This window comes from Abramis brama, assembly GCF_963993115.1.
Source record: "Abramis brama genome assembly, chromosome: 1".
In the NCBI taxonomy this organism is placed as follows: Eukaryota; Metazoa; Chordata; class Actinopteri; order Cypriniformes; family Leuciscidae; genus Abramis; species Abramis brama.
In genome coordinates this window covers 48210772-48231871 of record NC_139963.1, presented here as the reverse complement: position 1 = coordinate 48231871, position 21100 = coordinate 48210772, and the positions used below count along the sequence as shown (strand labels likewise).

Genomic DNA, 21100 nt, shown 5'->3' with positions numbered 1-21100 from the left:
TTACACTGCAGTTTAACAAATTTCCTTCTAATATATTAAAGCTAAACCTGCCAACATATCAATACTGTGAATTATTATTATTATTACTTTTAATCCTAAACCAGTTATGACACGTTGTTGGTATGTGTTAGTTTTACTCAACACAGGCAGTAAATCTCAAACAAATGACAAAAAGACACGCAAAATTAAGGGCTCCAGAATTAGGACATAGAACTACAAACCCCATGAATCACTGCGCGGCTACGCCATTTGCGTCATCAGCGCGAGCGGGAGGAAGCAATTGGGAGAAAAAAGAAATAGCCTACATTTACAGCCAGAAATCATTTCAAACACCACTTGTAAGTACAAACATAATATTTATAGACTAAGTTTGTTCCGGGAACGAGTTTATAGTTGTAATAGGCTGAGTCGCTTAAAACGTGTTTTGTGTGTTGATCATATGGTGTATGAATACATGTTCATATGGCAACAACAATACCCCACATTAATAATATAGTGGTGGTGAACAACAGCGGTTACACAATTAAGAATATTCAACGTTTTAACATGTAAAATAGGTTTATTTGTGATGAATTCATTTCATGAATGCACTTTAATATTAACAATAAAAAATAGAATAATACACTATAGGAAATAGTACACTACAGATGAACATGGTAAAAGATGATCTAATAGATTTTGACTTGATTGATTACATTAAGAATTGCAATAATATTTTTGTATTACTGAAATATTGTGTTTAAATGTGCTAACGAGGCATTATCTAGTTAAATATGCACTAATGTGCATACATTTCCAGAAGATAAATCTGAACATTGGATAAAGCCAGGTTAAAAATTATTGTAACTTTGTTGACATATTAAAGGTTTTTACTGAGGGGATTTTGCATATCTCTTTTTATCTTTTCATAAGTCAGAAAATACTGTCAACAGCCAGAAAAAATACTTTCACCCTATTTTTAGGAATAAAACGTTAGGCTATATAAAATCAGCTTAATGGTACATGAACAAACCCCTCAGTAAAAACCTTCAGAATATAAACAGGAATAAAACTGTAAAGTTTGGTGTGTGTGTAAGTGCTGTTGAAGTGGTGGGAAAAAAACACTCTTTAAAGGTACTGGAATTGAAATCTACACACGCAAAATAGATAGACACTTAAAAGTGTATTAGATGTTTTCCTTTAACTAGTCTAAAACAACATGTTATTGGAAAGCCCAAATAACTCAAATACCCCAAAATCTCAAAATTTATCAGCGCATGAACAATGTTTTTACCTGTAGTGTCTTGGCCTAATAATAAAAATAAATTGGGTTTGATTCTAATGTGTGTCTAATGTTATACTGTATCATCATGATTCACGTGAACTGTTTCTTCTCCCCTTTTAAACTCGTATGTGTTTCTATATGGTCTTCAGTTGGTGTCAGGATGGCGTCAGATGATGTGGCAAATCTCGCCGACTCGTTGGCGAAAGCTCAGGTCAATGAGGGAGAGCTCAGCTATAAAGGACAGGGTCTTAAACTGGACAACGCTCAGTCCGGTGAGCTCAGCCGATGATGATCATCTAGTAATGTCTCACATCTGTTTCTGCTGTGAATAATGTGTGGTTTTGTGCGCAGTGGAGGAGATGGTGAAGGAGATCGAGGAGTTTGACGGTCTGCGTGCCCTCAGACTCGAGGGAAACACCATCGGCCTGGAGGCGGCGCAGACCATCGCCAAAGCCTTGGAGAAGAAGAGCGACCTGCAGGTGCCGAAACCACACTCGCAGTCTTCATTCTCATTAAACTCTATCCTAAAACAGTCGACCACAATCTGAAAGTGGGTTGCAGGCCTATAAGCTTACCGAAAATTTAGAAATGTTGCCTTGGCAATAAAACTGAAATATAAATGAAAGCCCATTTCTGTCACAATCATGCAGATTTCAGGCATAAAACGTTGAAATTAGGGCTTGAAAAGTATGTCATAACTTTGACTTTATCTCATAATTATACTTAATATGTCATAATTTAAACTTTTTAAGTCATAATTTCGAGCCCATTTCCGCCATTTTAAGAAACAATATTATGAATAAAAAGTAGAAATGATTACTTAAAAATTATGATTTTAAAAGTAGGGCTGGGAAAAGATTAATCGCGATTAATCGCATCCAAAATAAAAGTTTGTGTCTACGTGATATATGTGTGTGTACTGTGTATAATTATTTTGTATATATATATATATATATATATATATATATATATATATATAAATACACACTTACATGTATATATTTATATATAATTTATATTATATATAAATTTAAATATTTTATATATAAATTATAAATAACAAATATTTCTTAAATATATACATGCAAGTGTGTATTTATATATATATATATATATATATACAAAATAATTATACACAGTACACACACATATATCACGTAGACACAAACTTTTATTTTGGATGTGATTAATCGCGATTAATCTTTTCCCAGCCCTACTTTTAAAATCATAATTATGAGATAAAAAGTCAAAATTATGACTGTAGAAGTCATTGAAATAAAATGTCTAAATTACTTAAAAAGTATTTCTTTGTATGTCATGATATCTCATAATTATGGCTTAGTAAGTCAAAAATGTGATTTGTATGTGCTAGAAATGGGCTTCAATAGAAATAAAGTTGAAGCACAAAAACTGAAATAAAATAAACCAAAATAGAATTTTTTTTTTTTTTTAACTAATAAAATGACAGAGCACATAACAAAATTAATAAAACATTAAACTAAAATTAGACTTGAAATATATAGTTTTATTATATCACAAACTAAAATAACAATTTGTGACAATCACAATGTTACTGAGCCCCAAATGTGACATGATGATGGAAAAAATGTGCAATATTTATATTGATTATGAATGATGGGAATCAGTGTGTGTTTTGTGCGTTGAATTATTGGCTGCCAAGAGCAAGAAACCACATTTTGATGATAATATTATATTAATTACTATTTACTTAACGCCATTATTAGGAAACAAATGAATCTATGTCCTGTAACTCTATTGTTTCTCTCTCTGTTAGTGCTGCCACTGGAGCGACATGTTCACTGGCCGCCTGCGAGCTGAAATTCCTCCAGCGCTGGTAAGATCTGACCATTTAACAATCAAACTTTTCTTTATGGTTACACGATCATCTTTGATTGGTGAAACCCTTTGGCGAACTCTATATAACACCCAACGTGCTCCTAGTTGTGACCAGAGTTGGGGAAGTCACTTTTAAAATGAAAGCATTACAATATTGCATTACTCACTTAAAAAGTAACTAATTGTTTCACTTTTTATTAAAAGTAATGTGTTATGTTACTTTTGTGTTACTTTTTCTCACCTGGGCTGGGCTGGGTAACAAACAATACATTTAATAACAATCTTCAGCAATAAAAAAAAAAAAAGTGATATTTAACGAAAGTCATTTTTGCTTATTCGTATGGTTTAATTGGATCATCAAAGGTCAGCATTAAAGACATTGGTTAATAAAGTGAGATTAAATACATAAAGTGTATTTGTGTTATTTAACATATTTAATTATAGCAGGTTTTCGTAATATTCTGAGTTTGCATTTCACCGTTTTTATTCATTTCTAGGAATACTGAATCTATTTTTGTGCGTAAATGCTCACATTTAGTCTAGAACTACAATAACCATCATGTTTATGCACTTAAGATTTCTCGGAAACAAGAGAGGTATCAGTCAGTAAATGGAAAACAAAGTACCTTGCATTACTTGTTTGTAAAAGTACCTCAGATATTTTGTGGTAAATTTAAAGGTAATGCATTACTTTACTAATTACTTGAAAGGAGTAGTCTGATTAGGTAGCTCGAGTTGCTTGTACTGGGCGTGACTGGAGCAGAGCGTTTAACGATAGCGAGCCGTTTCCGCAGGTTTCTCTGGGTGACGCGTTAATCACGGCGGGAGCTCGTCTGAAGGTTCTGGATCTGAGCGATAACGCCTTTGGACCCGATGGCGTGAAAGGCATCGAGAAGCTGCTTAAGAGCGCCGCCTGTCACTCGCTGCAGGAACTGCGCCTCAACAACTGTGGAATGGGCATTGGAGGAGGAAAGGTGGGCGGGGTTTATGATGATGTAAAAACTCCATTCATTTTCTCCATAAGGGAATTGATTTTGAACTTAAACGGTTGAGGTTGTTAATTGCTGGTATTTGCTTTTAAACTAATTTTAAAATAGTCATTATAACAGCAGAATTCCTGGTGAAAAAACTACATTACCCATTATTCTGCAGAGAAATATCCACCAATTAGAGAATCACGACAAGCAAATCATACCCAAATGAATGGGAGAATGGTTCAGAAACCAAAGATGCTAAAAAAGTGGACGGATCTGTTGCGCTCTATTATATTTAGGGTTGGCAATCGAATACTTAAGGTGAGAAATCGGATACTTGTTATAAAATTAATATTTCGATTTATCAATTCCTTTGTGAGCATTTTAATATGACTTCAAACTATTCAAGTGTGAGACGAATTACGCCTTGCTTTAAACTCTTAAAGTGACAGCACCTTCAGTCTCTGTAATATCACAAGAGAAAATTCAATCGTTCATGACTGAATAACTTTTGTAAACTATATTTGTAATTTTATTTATAAAGTGCAGAGTTATTTTACATTTGATTAAATTTTCTGGACCTGAATACCTGAACATCTTAAAACACTGTTTATTTCAATTTTTTATTTATTTATTTATTTATTTATTTACTGAGTGTTTACTAGTCTTTAATAATGATTGAAATGTATATTAGTTAGGCTAGTTGTTTTTTCTATGGTATTTTTAAACCACAGGCCTTGTGTAAGTGTTCTTTAACCTGTTGGTTTTTGTTCATGATATTTAGCTACAATGAAATGTTTTGCAATAAGACTAAATGTGAAGTGTGAAATCGAAAGTTTTTTTGTTTTTTTTACCTCATTGGAATTAGGAATCGATAAGAATCGGAATTGTTAAAATCCAAATGATACCCGACCCTAATTATATTGCCATTTGTTGTCTCTGGTAATGTGGTGTTCCTGGTTCTGTAGATCCTGGCGGCAGCTCTGACGGCGTGTCACAAGGATTCGAGTGCGCTCGGCGCCCCACTGCAGCTGAAGGTGTTCATCGCCGGCAGGAACAGACTGGAGAATGATGGAGCCACAGCGCTGGCGCAGGCCTTTCAGGTGCTGAAGGACACGAGAACGAAGTCTCACCAACAATATTAATAATTTTCTTGATTTTTGTTTATTTGGGGTTTGTTTTAAAATCTACATGTAAGTCCATTGCGAACGTTGTTTCGTTTCCCTCATTTCGTTAGCCAACTATGGTCGCAAGTTCTGTTGTTATCAGTAGTTCAACAAGTCTGTGTTTATCGAAAACACCGTTCTAACAGACATTTGCAAACAGCATAGCACAGTTGTGTGTTTGGAACGACGGCTCTCGACCTGTGGTCAGAAGCATTGTTTCTCATTTTCATGACATGTGGCCTCAATAAATCCTTATCTTGATCAAAATAAGCAAGCTGACGTTCAGTACAATCTATATCTTTTATTTAGAATACATACAAATGTCATTCACGTCTTTAGTTTGTCAAGAGATTAAAAGCACTGTTTTTGAAGAGTGCGAATGTGTGAACGTGCTCTACCACGTAAGAACGAGCCTATGATTGAATCTGGAAATAAAGCAAAATTGAAAAATGAGAAATAGTCCTCAGATGTCATGTCTGTAATTTATAGCAAAACATCTAGCGTTAATTCGATCTCAAACAGATTCATAAAAAGTAGGTATTACGCCAACACCTGAGTGACATAATTAACCAACGTGGTTGAACGACCAATTTACGACTATACGGTTTCGGGAAACAGTCGTGACTAGCTAGTTGATTTCTTCAACGATGCATCGTACTACGGTAGTGAAGCAGCGAGTTACGCTGTTGTGCGGGATACACACCTCTGATTGGCTCATTGGCGAATGCTTTATCTTCTCAGTTGATTGGCAGTCTGGAGGAAGTGCACATGCCCCAGAATGGCATCAATCACCCAGGAGTCACGGCTTTGGCCACAGCCATGCAGCACAACCCACAGCTGCGAGTGCTTAACCTCAACGACAACACTTTCACCAAGAAGGGAGCGATCGCTATGGCAGAGGTACACTGGAAAACACTTATTGTGCTTTAGATGAAACATCTAAATTGTGGAAGAGTTTAAGAAATTAGCAAATGAAGCATTGTTTAATTAGGAATGCACTAATTTGCATACATTTCCAGAAGATAAATCTAAAGCCAGGTTCAAAATGTTTGATTCATTTTGTTGACATATTAGAGTTAAATGTTTTTACTGAGGGGATTTTGGATATCTCTTTTTATTAATACATAAATCAGAAAATATTGTCGAAAGACAGAGAAAATAAATTTTCACCATGTTTTTAGGAAAAAACTGTTATATAAATCAGGCTGGATGTTATATGAACAAACCCCTCTGTAAAAGCCTTCAGAATATAGACAGGAATAAAACTGTAAAATTTGGTGTGTGTAAGAGCTGCTGAAGTGGAGAAAAAACTCTAAATATATTGTAATTGAAATCTACAGACGCTTACATCAACAAAACACTTATAAGTGTATTTTGGATGTTTTCTTTCTACTAGTCTGAAAGAAGACATGTTATGCAATGTAAATAACCCCCAAAATGTACCAGTACCAGAAAAAGCAATGGTTTTCAAAGGTGTGTGTGTGTGTGTGTGTGTGTGTGTGTGTGTGTGTGTGTTCTTAGGCACTGAAACACCTGCGAAATGTGCAAGTGATCAACTTTGGGGACTGTCTTGTTCGGTCTGAAGGAGCCAGTGCCATAGCAGAGACTCTGAGAGATGGACTGCCGATACTCAAGGTACTGACAGATCATTCGGACTAAATGTTATGAAGCTTTGGCTAAAGGGCTTAAAAATGATGAAATGATGAAAGCTAAATCAATAAAGATGCTCGTCTCGGTCTCACCAGGAGCTGAATCTGTCTTTCGGTGAAATCACAGAGGAAGCTGCTCTGGATGTGGCGCGATCCGTCCAACTCAAAGATCAGCTGGAAAAACTCGACCTGAACGGTACAAACACACACAACACACACTTAAACAGGAAAACATCACCGCATCATCAGGATTTCTCTGCAAATATCTGAACGGTCTGTGATAAGTAAAGATGCACTGGTTTAATCAAGTTTGTGCTCTCAAAACAAAGGTGAACAGGTTATAAACCGCTTTTTGACGTTTAAGATTTAATTATGTTTTTTTCTGTCTCAGTTTTGATTGATGATTTGCAGTGATAAAGCAGCCCTTAGATGCACAGATATAATTTAACAAAAACTTTTTGTTACTTGAAATAAACATTAAAGGCAGGGTAGGTAGGAATGGTCTAAAAAAATTCTTTTTCAAATTTGTTTAAACTTTATGTACATATCAATACATAATTAAAATGTAAGTACTCTGAAAAAGAAAGTATAAAAATCGAGTGTCTGTAGACCTCTCAGGACTGTTTTAAAGACAGTTCATTATTTCCATTCACTCCACCCCCTCCCTTCTGGGCTCCTTCCAAAGCCACGCCCCCAAAACACATGAACGCGCGACTCCAACCGCTGAGCTGAAGACGCATTATTTACCTGAGACAAGCAGAGAGGAAGGAGCACAGTGCATGTAGTGACATCATGTCAGAATCACATGTAATAAAAAAATCTAACGCTAATTGCTTATGAATATAAACAAATAAGATGTATTTTAGTACTCACTATCAAGCTAGCATATTGATATTGGTAAATTTAAAATATATATTTTTTGATTCGCTAACGAGCTAGTTATATAAGCTAAAAACAGGTTGCATTGATACACTTTTTTACATTACCATCAGTAATATTGTGATAAAGATGAATTTCGTGTAAGATTCATAACATATATGGTGTTCTGCATGTAGGGGTGGGAGATATTGACAAAAATGAATATCTCGATATTTTTTTCCAATATCTAGATATCGATATTCAGGCGATATTTTTGCCATCCTTCAAAGAAATGTGAGCAAACTGGCAAAGAAGGTCCAGTTGGTCTTTTGACTTGCTGCATTTGACCTATATTATACTAGGCTATAGAAAAAAACAATAAAGGAGCTAACTAAACAGAATCTGTGGCAGCCCCTACTTTTTCCACTTACAAAAAAAAAAAAAAAAAAACTTAACTAGGCACTTCTTGCAACAGTGATTATTAAATCAAACAACAATATGGTTGATGATCAATTCAAAGTAAAAAAAAAATAACATTTTCAAAACGGTATAAATCCATTCATTTTTCCCCCAAAACGCTATAAATCCATCTTTTTTTCTTTTTTTTTTTCTAAATTTATGGTTTGTCTTTTTAAAAAAGTTTTTGTCTTTTATTTTTCGTGTTTGCATTTATGAAGAAAAAACAATATTACTTGACAGTTCTCCATTATGGACGCGAGCGCTCTGAAAGCTGCACTAAGACTTTCAAACTTTAACAGAGACCTCAAAACAGAAAGCACAAAGCCTTTCTTTAAAACGAATTTCGTTTTGTATTAATTGTATCTTAATTTTAATATATTTTTTTTTCATTAATTCATTAATATTTTCATTCCTGGATTAAATACATAAAGTAAATATAGGCTATCAATCACAACATAAGGTGCTTGAACTGGAGATTATATCATCGTGAACCGAACCGTAGCCTCGCCTCACAGGCCTAAAAAATGTGGAATATATTTACAGAAATCTGGTTCTAAACAAAACCATCCAAAACAAAATAAAACAATGTAGCCTAATAAATGTGCATTTCTCCGGTGCATGCGTTCACTAGCCTACTGCGAAGATCGCGAGTCAAATATCGTCAACTTCATCTTTGCAGCCGACACAGAAATTAATAAACAATTAAAATGTCTTATTGCAATATTTTACACATTCATAATCATTACTTTTGCTGGTTCTTTGAGGCAGCTTTTTAGGTTTATGGCGTTTTGGAAAAGAGCTCTTCACGTACAAACATCGTTTCACCAAGGCACAGCAGCCCTTCAGCACATAAGAACAAAAAGAGAAAAAGCACGGACTTACTAATTACGAAACTTTGATGTGGTTGAACAGCTGAAACAGTCACAAATTCCTCTGCAACTCAAACATTCTCAGTACGAGTTATGAAGGAAGAGAACAGCATTTCAGTTTTCAGCGCGTCCTCCTTTGATTGCTGTGTTGTGACTGGAAAAGTGCATGCAGGAGCACATGCGCAAAATGTAGGTTTGTAAAATGTCCTTTTGTAAAATAAAAAATAATTTTAGGGCGAAGCAGAGGAGGTCGTGCAAGAGGCCGTGGCGTGCAACTAGGGTCCGAGGAAGTAGAGGCTGAGGACGGGGTGGTCGCTGGAAAGCCACGATGATATTGACACGCGTTTTATTTCTTTGATTATCCAAAGACTTTTTGTTCATTACCTTTTCTTGTACTGTCTTCTTTTTTTGCCTTGTTTGCCTTCACTAACTGCATGCCAGTAATGTGAATTTTGATTGCTCTTTCTCTGCCATTGTTTTGCTATTCCTAGGTTCCGTGCCTCTCGAATTCCTCAAATCAAACGTGCGCGCGCAAGTGGGCAGATCCCGTGGCAAAAGGGTGGTTGCCATGGTTGCGAGAGAGAGTGACAGTCGCCTAAGCCAATCCTTTGATTCGTCCCGAATCGAAATAATGAGCTGTGTTTAATACAGATTAAACGGTCTAGAGTCACTTGATTTTTATACTCTTTTTTTCAGAGTACTTACATTTTAATTATGTATTGATATATATAGAAAGTTTTAACAAATTTGGATCTTTTATTTTTATATAGTCCTACCTACCCTGCCTTTAACTGAAAAAAAAAAACGAAACTTATTTTATTTCTGCTAGTTTCCAAAGAAACATTTCACATTTTCAATTAGTTTAAAGGTCCCATGACATGCTACTTTTTGTAGGCTTTAATATAGGCCTTAGTGGTCCCTAGTACTGTATCTGAAATCTCTTTCCAAAAATTCAGCCTCGGTGCAGAATTATAGCCACTACAAGCCAGTCCCAGAATGAGCTTCCTTCAGACGGGCCGTTTCTGTGTCTGTAGCCTTAAATGATAATGAGGAGGAGAAAGGCGGCGCAAGGTGGAGGGTGGGTGTGGCCTTGACCATCTTGCGCAACGGTACCATGCATGTTTACGTTGGATAACTGTTATAGCAATGGCAGGAAGACACGCAGTCTTTCAAGCATTTCAGTTTGACCCAGAATCTGATCCGGATGGAGAAGCAACGGATGAAGAAGTTGCAACTCAGCGGCTCCAGCAGGACGTTTCCGAATGGTTAGTTTAAAATATTATGTCTGGATACGGTACTTTATTCGGATGGTTTACAGTTATTGTCATGTAGCTAACGCTAACCTACTGTTGCCTTTTCATGAGAGATCTGTAATGTCTGTATTTATCTTATTACAATTACATCAAGCTCTGCGATCTTGAAATGCGGATATCGCGCGCGCCATATAACCAACAGGAAAACGGTTATCCAAATAACGTACTCGGTTACTAACGTAACCTCGGTTCTCTCTAGAAGAGGGAACGAGTACTGCGTTTTAACCAAAACGCTACGGGAAAAGTCTCTTTTCACGAAACACTGAAGCAAAAAATTATCCTTTAATTTTCATATATGTAAAACGCGTTGCGGCAGCAGTCAGCTATGGCGAGACGGCTTGCTCGCTCATTGGCTGCTCTGCGGCAACTGCATAAGCCTATCGAGCGAGGCCTGAGGTGACGTCAGGCCAATGAGGGCGCTTCGCGCCCTCCTCGCCACTTCCCGCCGAGACGGGCGTGGCTTACCTCTATAAAAGGAGCTCGAGAAGGCTGATTCACTTGATTTTGATCGCCAAAGCGAACCAGAGTGAACCAGACGCACGGCAGAGAACGCAGTACTCGTTCCCTCTTCTAGAGAGAACCGAGGTTACGTTAGTAACCGAGTACGTTCTCTTACGAGAGTTCTCTCGTACTGCGTTTTAACCAAAACGCTACGGGAACCCCTTGTAAAACGCCGTGCGTGCTGGGATAAAAACACTGATCACCGGAAGCTATTTCAGGCATACAGTGCATAATCACCAGATAGACTCACACAGAGTCAGGGAATAAGGGAGGGGAGCCTTAATTCCCTATACTGTAGCGTCCGCAGGCTTAACGTGACCTCACAGGGAGAGTCTAAAGACAGGAGGGGTTTCCCTCCGTCCTTATATAGATATGTCCACAGACGCGAATATGACATCACATAGACAGGGTAGGGAGCCTGAACTAATGTGGGAAATGTGGGTCTTACACAGTTCTGCCCAAGATAGTCGGTAGCGCATTGCGCCTGCGATTTCAGAGGTCTGGCTAGACAGCTGAATAGATTACACCGACAAAAGCTTAGCCTGTAAGGCGGGAACCTCTAGGTTATAAAACCTGATAAATGTAGACGGAGAGGCCCAGCCTGCCGCCGTACATATATCCTGTAGGGAAATCCCGCTGGACCAAGCCCACGAGGAGGCAACGCCTCTCGTAGAATGCGCTCTAACTCCCAACGGGCATTGAATGCCCTTGACAGTATAAGCCAGCGCTATGGCGTCAACTATCCATCTGGATAGACTTTGTTTCGAAACAGCCATTCCTTTGGAACGTCCGCTGAACGAGACAAAGAGCTGCTCTGTCTGTCTGAAGACAGCAGAGCGGGACATATAAGCTCTTAAAGCCCTAACAGGGCAAAGAAAACTCGAGTCCCCCTCCTCACTCGATGCCGGCAGGGCAGACAGGGAAATAACCTGAGCCCGAAAAGGCGTGTTGAGGGATTTCGGCACATAGCCGTGCTTAGGTTTGAGTATGACTTTAGAGTCATAGGACCAAACTCCAAGCACGCCGGGCTCACAGAGAGCGCGTGCAGATTGCCTATGCGCTTCACTGAAGCGAGAGCCATCAAAAACACTCTTTTGAAAGACAAATGTTTGAGGCTAATAGACTGGATAGGCTCGAAAGGGGCACCTTTCATGGCCGCCAAGACCGTAGAAAGGTCCCACATAGGGACTGAAGGAGGTCTGGGTGGATTCAGTCTCCTAGCTCCCCTGAGGAAGCGGATGACTAAATCGTTCCTTCCCAGTGACTGACCCAGCGTTGAACCGGAGAACGCTGAAATAGCCGCCACATACACTTTGAGCGTGGAAGGGGATCTGCCCTTATCCAACAGCTCTTGTAGGAAGGAGAGAACCTCCGTTACCTCGCATTCGAGGGGTGAAAGGCTCCGAGCTGTACACCAGCCGGAGAAAACCGACCACTTCGAAGCATAAAGCCGCCGAGTCGACGGTGTTCTAGCCTGAGTGATGGTATTCATGACTCCCTCTGCGAGACCAACGGGTATCCGTTGAGCGCCCACACATGAAGGGACCACAGTTCCGGGTGTGGGTGCCAAATCGAGCCCCCGGCCTGCGAGAGGAGATCTCTCCTCAACGGCACTGGCCATGGAGCGATGTCTGCTAACTGCATCAGGACTGGGAACCATGCTTGGTTCTCCCAGAACGGTGCTACAAGCAGCACTGGGCATTTTGTTTCCCTGACCCGTTCCAACACCTGTGGCAGGAGGGAGACGGGGGGAAAAGCGTATAGCGGGCAGCGCGGCCACCTTCGGGACAGCGCGCTGTCGCTCTTTGAAGAGAACGCGGGGCAGTGAGCGTTTTCGTGGGACGCGAATAGGTCCACCTCCGCTCTGCCGAATCTCTCCCACAACAGCCGGACTGTTTGTGGGTGTAGAGACCATTCGCCCGGGGGAACGTTGTTCCTGGACAGTCTGTCTGGGCCCACATTCTGACGCCCAGGTACATGCACTGCTCTCAGCGAGCGTAAGTTGTGCTGAGCCCATATTAGGAGGCGTTTCGCCAGCCTGTACAGGGATGTGGATTTCAGACCGCCTTGGCGATTTATGTAGGACACCACAGCCATGTTGTCCGAACGTGTTGGTCCTTGATGTGGGGACAAAAACGCGTCAGCGCGTTGTGCACTGCCAGCATTTCTAGGCAGTTTATGTGTTGGAGCTTTTCTCGTTCCGACCACAGGCCGAAGAACGGTCTGCCCTCGAGCAGCGCTCCCCATCCCGAGGTGGATGCGTCTGTCGACACCATCCTCACTCCCGAGGAAGTCCCCAGGCTTACACCTGATCGGTACCAGTCGTCCGCCATCCAAGGCACCAGGGCTGTAACACAGTTCTGATCGACCTTGAGGCGTAATCGACTGGGTACCCGCGCTTTCAACCAGAACTGCAGCGGGCGCATGCGGAGCAAGCCCAGCCGGAGAACTGATGATGCTGAGGCCATGAGACCCAGCATCCTTTGAAACTTCCTGAGCGGGGTGAAAGCGCCGCGGCGGAAAGACTTCGCCGCGCGTTGAATGTGCAGCACGCGCTGTGGCAACAGCCGCGCTGTCATAGACTGCGAGTCCAGAACGATACCCAGAAATGAAATCGTTTGACTGGGGTTCAGTGAACTCTTCGCCCAATTGGCCGTGATACCAAGATTCTCGAGGTGATCGAGTAAAATGGTTCTGTGCTCCACGAGCTGAGATCGTGATTGGGCTAGGATCAACCAGTCGTCCAAATAGTTCAGCACTCGCATACCTCTGAGTCTGAGAGGAGCGAGCGCTGCGTCCATGCATTTCGTAAATGTACGAGGTGCCAGGGACAAACCGAACGGCAGGACTGTATACTGGTATGTCTGACCCTCGAAGGCGAATCTCAAGTATCGCCTGTGATGTGACGCTATCTGTATTTGAAAATACGCGTCCTTCAGATCTATTGACATAAACCAGTCTCCTCGGCGAACATGCGCGAGGATTTTCCTGGTCGTGAGCATTTTGAAACTGCGTTTCACTAATGCTTTGTTCAGCTGTCTTAGATCCAGTATGGGTCTGATACCACCGTCCTTTTGGGGACTAGAAAGTATCTGCTGTATAGCCCCCCTTCGCTTTGAGCTTGGGGCACACGCTCTATCGCCCCTTTGCTTACCAGTTTTGATATTTCGGCGCGAAGTAGGTGTGCTACTTCTGAAACCACCGTAGTTTGGACGCGCGCTGTGAAGCGGGGAGGGCGTCGACAAAACTGTAGCGAGAAGCCTCTCTTATAATGCCTAGCACCCAGTCCGAAACCCCTGGAAGCGCTGCCCATGCTTCTGCATGGTTGGCTAAGGGCTGGATGCGAAGCGCGCTCTGTTCGCCGTGCGACAGAGGCGCTTCGGGGCGCAATAACGTAGGCGTTATACCTGTGGCATTCGAGGCGGGGGGCGCGCTTATTACAGCGGGCAGAGCGCTCGTCCTCGACCTTACTACAGCGCTTGACTGAGTGAGGGAGGGCTGAGCGGGTCCCGCGGGACTCATGTCTGCGAGTAAATGTGGGCGGGAAGCGGGCACATTCACTGCTTTGGGCGCGCTGTCTGACTGAGCAGAGCGAGCGCGCACAGATCTCGTTTTTACAGAGAGCCTGTGGTCTGTGAGACATAGTGTTTGTGCGGGCACTTTCACTATGTTGGAAGCGCAATCGACCTGAGTCGATTTTATGTGCGCGAGCCCTAAGTGTAGGGCTGTGCTTGTGTGTAGAGATGGGCACTGAGGAGTGGGCATCGACACTACACTTATAGCACCATCGGCCGTGGCCGGGACACCAGAAAATACCGTGAGTAAGTGTGGGCGCGGGAGAGCGGGCACAGTTACTGCAATGAGTGCACTGTCTGTCTGAGCAGAGTGAATGCACACAGGTTTCGTCTTTACAGAAACCACAAGGCATGCAGAACATAGTGTTTGTGGGCACTAGGCAGTGGGCACGTTCACTATGTTGTGTGCGTGATCGACCCGAGTCGAATATATGAGCGCGGGCCCTGTGTGAAGGGCTGTGCTAGTGTGTAGGGATGGGCACTAGCAGTGGGCATCTTCTCTACACATATAGCATCATCGGCCGTGGCCGGGACTTCGGTAGAAGTCCGGCCATGTACCACGTGCTCGTGGGCTGCAAAAAACATGTCTGCAGTTGCCTCTCGGGGAACAAACAAAGTGATTTGCATTCGGCGGCATAAATATTTTCTGCCGGCAGGCCTGGGGTTCGAACCTCCGATCCCCAGCGCGCAAGTCTAAGAATCTACCACTGGACCACAGTGAAGATACATAGACAAAGTCAGCGCGAGTGTTATCCACACTGGCGTTTGCTTGCAGGCATGTACCACGTGCTCGTGGGCAGCAAAAAACACGTCTGCAGTTGCCTCTCGGGGAACAAACAGAGTGATTTGCTTTCGGCGGCATAAATATTTTCTGCCGGCAGGCCTGGGGTTCGAACCTCCGATCCCCCGCGCGCAAGTCTAAGAATCTACCACTGGACCACAGTGAAGATACATAGACAAAGTCAGCGCGAGTATTATCCACACTGGCGTTTGCTTGCAGGCATGTACCACGTGCTCGTGGGCAGCAAAAAACACGTCTGCAGTTGCCTCTCGGGGAACAGACAGAGTGATTTGCATTTTCAGACGCCTGCAAAATGCCAGAATGTGAGAAGAGTGGATATTGCCCAGTTTCAGCGGGGCTGAAAACACTCCATTCTCCTTTCGCCAGTGACGCACGGGAACCGTAGAAACGGTGTTCGGTTGCAGGCAAGCGGGTACTACGCGCTCGCTGGCTGCAAAATGCATCTCTGCAGTCGCCTTCAGGGGACTGACAGAGCAAAGCATTGGCGGCATAAAAATATATGCCGCTAGACCGGGATCCGAACCCTGGCCTCCCGTGTGGAAAACCTATAATTCCACCACTGAGCCACAGGGGGATACAGGCTTTTGAAAGCGGCGTCAACATGTATTCTTCGGCGTTTGCTGGCAGGCAAGCGTGTAACAGACTCACTTGCTGCAATAATATTTCCAGTCGCCGAACAGGGAACTGAGAAATGTGAGAGAAAAGAGGTCAGACCGACCAACGGTGGGACTAAGAACACTCTTTTCTCCTTCGCCGGTGAATGACGCGTGCAGAGGCAGGGTAGCTTTTCTTGTAACGTAAAGAAAAACTAATCCCGCCATCCGCTTCCAGGAAGGGCAGCCTCGGAAAGGATGCCCGGCGAGTCCTCAGAGTCGCGAAGCGCCCTCATTGGCCTGACGTCACCTCAGGCCTCGCTCGATAGGCTTATGCAGTTGCCGCAGAGCAGCCAATGAGCGAGCAAGCCATCTCGCCATAGCTGACTGCTGCCGCAACGCGTTTTACATATATGAAAATTAAAGGATAATTTTTTGCTTCAGTGTTTCGTGAAAAGAGACTTTTCCCGTAGCGTTTTGGTTAAAACGCAGTACGAGAGAACTCTCGTAAGAGAACAAAGAAGTGTACAACACTCGCGTTACAGTGTGTGTATTCACACACACAAACTGCATAGCTGCATAGCTAATGTTACAGCCACATTCTACGTGTAACAATCTAGGTAACCATAAACAGTAAAGCAACACACTTATATTAGTTGACTTACTTGTCCGAGGTGTGTGTAGCTGAGTTAAAGAGAGTGATCCAGACTTTAGTTTCAGACGTTCAGCAAGCCCAGCTCTGTATTGACCCTTCGGTGTTCATTTGTACATCCAATTATTGAGCAATTGTTATGCTTTGCTCGCTCAAAAGCCATGATATCTCTCGTGGACAAACTAAAATCGCGCGCGCGCGTTCCTACTTCCTAGCTCATTTTCTCATGGGCGGAAAATATTCTCTGGGCAGGCAAAGCAGAGACAGGGGAGGTAACATTTCCTCCTTATGACGTCCTAAAGAGGAGATTCAAGATCAGCGCGTATGAGCCTCCATTTTCTCAAAGGCAGTGAAAGATAGCAAAAGCTCGATTTACACCGATTGAAATTTCTAGAAACTTGGGGACCGTATACAGGCTAGGGGAACTCATATTAATGTTAAAAAACCTCAGAAAGTGAAAATTTCATGTCATGGGACCTTTAACTAAAATAACTAATACTAAAAATGCTATAAAATTAATAATACTAAAAGTGAATATAAATGACAAAAATAAATAATAGATAGATAGATAGATAGATAGATAGATAGATAGATAGATATACACACATATATATAGATATACACACACACGCACATATATCTATCTATATATCTATATCTAAATATATATATATATATATAGAGAGAGAGATATAGATATATACACACACACACACACACATATATATATATATATATATATTATAAACAAAATTTTAATGCCTATGATTTTTGTAGTAATGTTTATTTCATTTTTAGTATTAGATGGAAATTATGGAAAAAAATTACTTAAATATAAATATAAAAATACTAAAATAACAATAAATAAAGTTGAAATAAAATGACAAACTATATTTACATATTACATAAAATATAAAAAAGAATAAACAATAGTTACAAAAGCAAAACAAAATCACTAAAACTTAAAAACGGAAAATATAAAAAATAAAAACATATAATAAAATATTACAAAAACTATAATAGTATCTCAGTGATGACAATGGATAAATGACTAGATGAGCGACAAATGTTTGCATCATTAAAAATTAGACACTGCGGTATTACTCATAATGAATGTTTTTGTCTTTAGGGAACAGTCTGGGTGAGGAAGGATGTGACAGTCTTAGAGAGGTGATGGAAAGCATGAACATGGCAGACAAACTGGGCTCTCTGAGGTATCAAACACACACTAAACAAACTCAATCTTACAAAACACTTGTGCCTTCCAGATTCCCTTTATCTTTATGTGAAAAAATACCTTTCCCTGATTTGCATGAGCTTTCGTTTGCGGTCTTCTGTGTTCATATGCATTTGAATGGAAGTCAGTGAATTTTAAAGACTCTTGCACACACACACACAGTGATGACGAGGGAGAACCCGAGGAAGATGAAGATGAGGACGAGGACGATGATGACGATGAAGACGTGGAGGAGGAAGAAGAAGAAGAAGAAGAGGAGGGAGAAGGCGAGGAAGAAAAGAGTGAATTAAATCAGGTTTGTTAAAAGCTTCAAGGCTTCCAGTTTGAAGTAAAATTCAACATGAAAAAGATGAAAACACAAGAAGAGAAATAAACGCGTATCTGTGGATGTTTGTGTAGTTCTCAACGCCGCCTTCGGCACCTCGTACTCCAGACGTCTCGTCTTTCCTGAGTTTTCCGTCTCCAGACAAACTACTGCGACTCGGTGAAAGGAGAAGCTCCCTCATCCAGCAGCAGGTAGCGTTCACATTCAACACACTAAACATATACGGATACTGACATAATGCACTTCTGCATGAGATGTGAGCACAAAGGTTAAAGACGGCCATTTAGAAAATTTTTACATAGAAAACCAGTGGCAAAGCAAAGCAATGGAATACAGAAATTAAACCTTGCCTCGTTTGAATTGCAATATGTGATCAGAATTTAAGGCGCAAACAGAGAAGATGGCAGTAATCTCAACAGGCCTAGTGCTGAGCGTTTGCGCGTCTTTTGCAGGTGGACGTGTTGGATGTTGGTAAGACGGCTGAAGCGTTTCTGAAAATCTCCTCTGTGTACAAGGACGACGACGCAGAGGTGAAATCAGCCGTGCTGGAGAGTATCGGTGAGGTGACGTGAACACATGGTTGTCGAATGATCTGAGAGTGACGTTTGACTGATTCTTGTGTGTCTGTGTGTTTCAGATGCAGTGCTGAGCAAAGCCTTCTTTACACCGTCTTTCCAGGGTTTGAGTTTTGTGTCATCGTTACTGGTGATGCTTGGACTGTTGAAGGTACAATCATTCAGACTGCTAGCTAAAACTGAGCTTGTTTACATACAGATTTTATACATATACTTTTGGTTACACTTTACTTTACAGTGTCCTTCTACATATGTTACATGTACTTACCATAGTAATAAGAGTAAATTATGCATAATTACATGCAACTAACCCTCAACCAAACCCTAATCCTACCCTAACCCTATAGTAAGTACATGTAGTTGCTTAATATTACTCAGTACTTAAATATATAATTACATTGTAACAATGACGCCTTAAAATAAAGTGTAACCATAGTATTTTCTTGACGAATACCCTTTCTCTTGGAAATATGTCATATCACGTAACTAAAATTTGCCATTTGATATTTTAACATGGTTACTGTCACTGAATCATGCATTACTATACTAGTCCGTATGTTTCTGTACTAGTATTCCAAACCATGTTCTAATATCCTCAAATATGATGATCCCATTGCAAACGACACCCTTTCTCAATATAAATGCTTACATTTTCATGTAGAACCCCAGTTTGAAAACCTTTGTGCTATCAGAAATGCTAGAACCGTTCCAGCTGATGGTGGAAAGCATGTTTTGATGTTCAGGTATTTCTCTCTCTTTCTCTGTAGAGCGAGGATAAGTTAAAGGTGGTGAAGGTGGTCCCAGGTCACCTACAGTGTTTGGAACATGCAGTAAAACAGAGTTATTTCCCCCGAGATCACATCACTGTCCTCAATGCTTTCATGGCCAGGTAACTTAACTAACAAATGTTTATGAATGTAATGTTCTGTATAGTATGTGACGACTGAATCTTCTCTTTGTTTGTGCGTTTGATTATTATGCAGGCAGAATAAATCGCTGGAGGTGTGCAGCAGTTCTCGAGACCGCCTGAAATTAACCCTGCAGAAACTCGTACCTGAGAGCTGAAAACACACACTATACAGTTTCAAAACACAGACATTTGCTTAAATGAGTACCATGTGATTCTTAATAATAAACTAACAAGTCTTGAAACATCACCTGTCGTCTTCCTGCGTTTTCTTTAGTAATAATAAAGAAATGTACAGTAACTCAGGATTTGAAGGGTAAAAATGAGTTCAAATAACAGACAAAAAATGACATTGTACTAAAAAGAAAGTCTCTATGGTTTTTGTTTCTTTTAAATTCACATTTTAGTTGTGCTAGCTTAGAAGCAAGTTCATTTATTACCTCAGTTGAAGGGGGGTCTCTCCTTTTTTAATTAACAGACATTTTAAACACTTTTTTTGTTCCACTTATAACATTTATATAGTTAATATCAATAAAAAATAATTGAAAAAAATTGACCGTTCATTTTGAAAAGAGGCACGCACACACATTTCTGTGACAGTTCCGAGAGAGACTGAAAAAGCTAGAGTGGAAACGTGAATCTCCGATTATTGGTTGTTTTAATAATAAAGGAAATCCATTGTGTTTGAAACATATCTGATAGTGAAGCCTGAAATCAGTGAAGCCACTGTAGTGAAGACAAGAAGTCAGTATTGGTTTTCTTTTGCTTTATTCATTTATTATTATTTTAGAGTGCAGGTAATGAGATTTAATATATTCAGATATTAATCTAAATCACATTTAAGTAAAAATCCACTAATTGTATTGCAGTGTTTTGTTTGCATCAAACAACATAGTTCAGAACGTGCAAGCATAGGCTATGCCTATAACGTGTGCTAATGCTAATTCTCTATTAGGGCAGACATTTTTTGGAAGCTGGAAAAATGGAAGCTGATCAACAAAAGTAGTAAACATGTACGCAATTTAAAGTTTAAACTGTGCTTGAAAACAACCTAAACTATTTTTAAGATAAAGCATTCATTGAAGAAACTTACCGACAACTTACCAACATCTCCAGTTAACCAGAAGAGTATTCATTTAGTTTGTTTATGTTAAATAAGAGGCAGTCTTGGACTGGAATGTTTTTGAAATCATGTGACTCTTTGTTCTGGTGAAATCACAACAAAACTCACACAAATCTGTCCCTGTTCTTAATATACAATCACTGATGAACATCTTTTTATAAGGAAAAAAACCTTCTAGGGATTAGAACCCAAAACCTGAGAACTTCTGACATACTTAAAGGGATAGTTCACCCAAAAATGAAAATTACCCCATGATTTACAAATACAATCAGAGTTATATAAAAAAAATATCCTGGCTCCAAGCTTATCCTAAGTGTTCAAGCTTTATAATGGCAGTGAATTGCTGTTTCTGTTATGAAGTCCATTAAAGTCCAACTGAAATCAAAAGTGACCCTATTTAC

General features: G+C 40.6%; 1 protein-coding gene across 1 annotated transcript; it reads left to right on the top strand.

Moving 5' to 3' along the window:
• The first annotated feature begins 246 nt into the window (after positions 1-246).
• Positions 247-19826, top strand: rangap1a (RAN GTPase activating protein 1a). The gene is made up of 16 exons (XM_084107748.1): positions 247-338; positions 1414-1536; positions 1616-1743; positions 3060-3119; positions 3916-4095; positions 5064-5198; positions 6003-6161; positions 6783-6896; positions 7007-7106; positions 17662-17746; positions 17932-18064; positions 18169-18285; positions 18547-18652; positions 18732-18820; positions 19437-19558; positions 19653-19826. The coding sequence occupies exons 2-16, from the start codon at positions 1425-1427 to the stop codon at positions 19732-19734; spliced, it is 1722 nt and encodes a 573-aa protein (XP_083963874.1). The 5' UTR covers positions 247-338; positions 1414-1424; the 3' UTR covers positions 19735-19826.
• Positions 19827-21100: the final 1274 nt, after the last annotated feature.

Bases quoted from the DNA above. Each gene is read 5' to 3' on its own strand.
- rangap1a (XM_084107748.1), top strand. From the start codon at position 1,425: ATGGCGTCAGATGATGTGGCAAATCTCGCCGACTCGTTGGCGAAAGCT. The intron at 17,747-17,931 runs GTATCAAACACA...ACACACACACAG, and splicing joins GACAAACTGGGCTCTCTGAG to TGATGACGAGGGAGAACCCG. The intron at 18,821-19,436 runs GTACAATCATTC...CTTTCTCTGTAG, and splicing joins TGATGCTTGGACTGTTGAAG to AGCGAGGATAAGTTAAAGGT.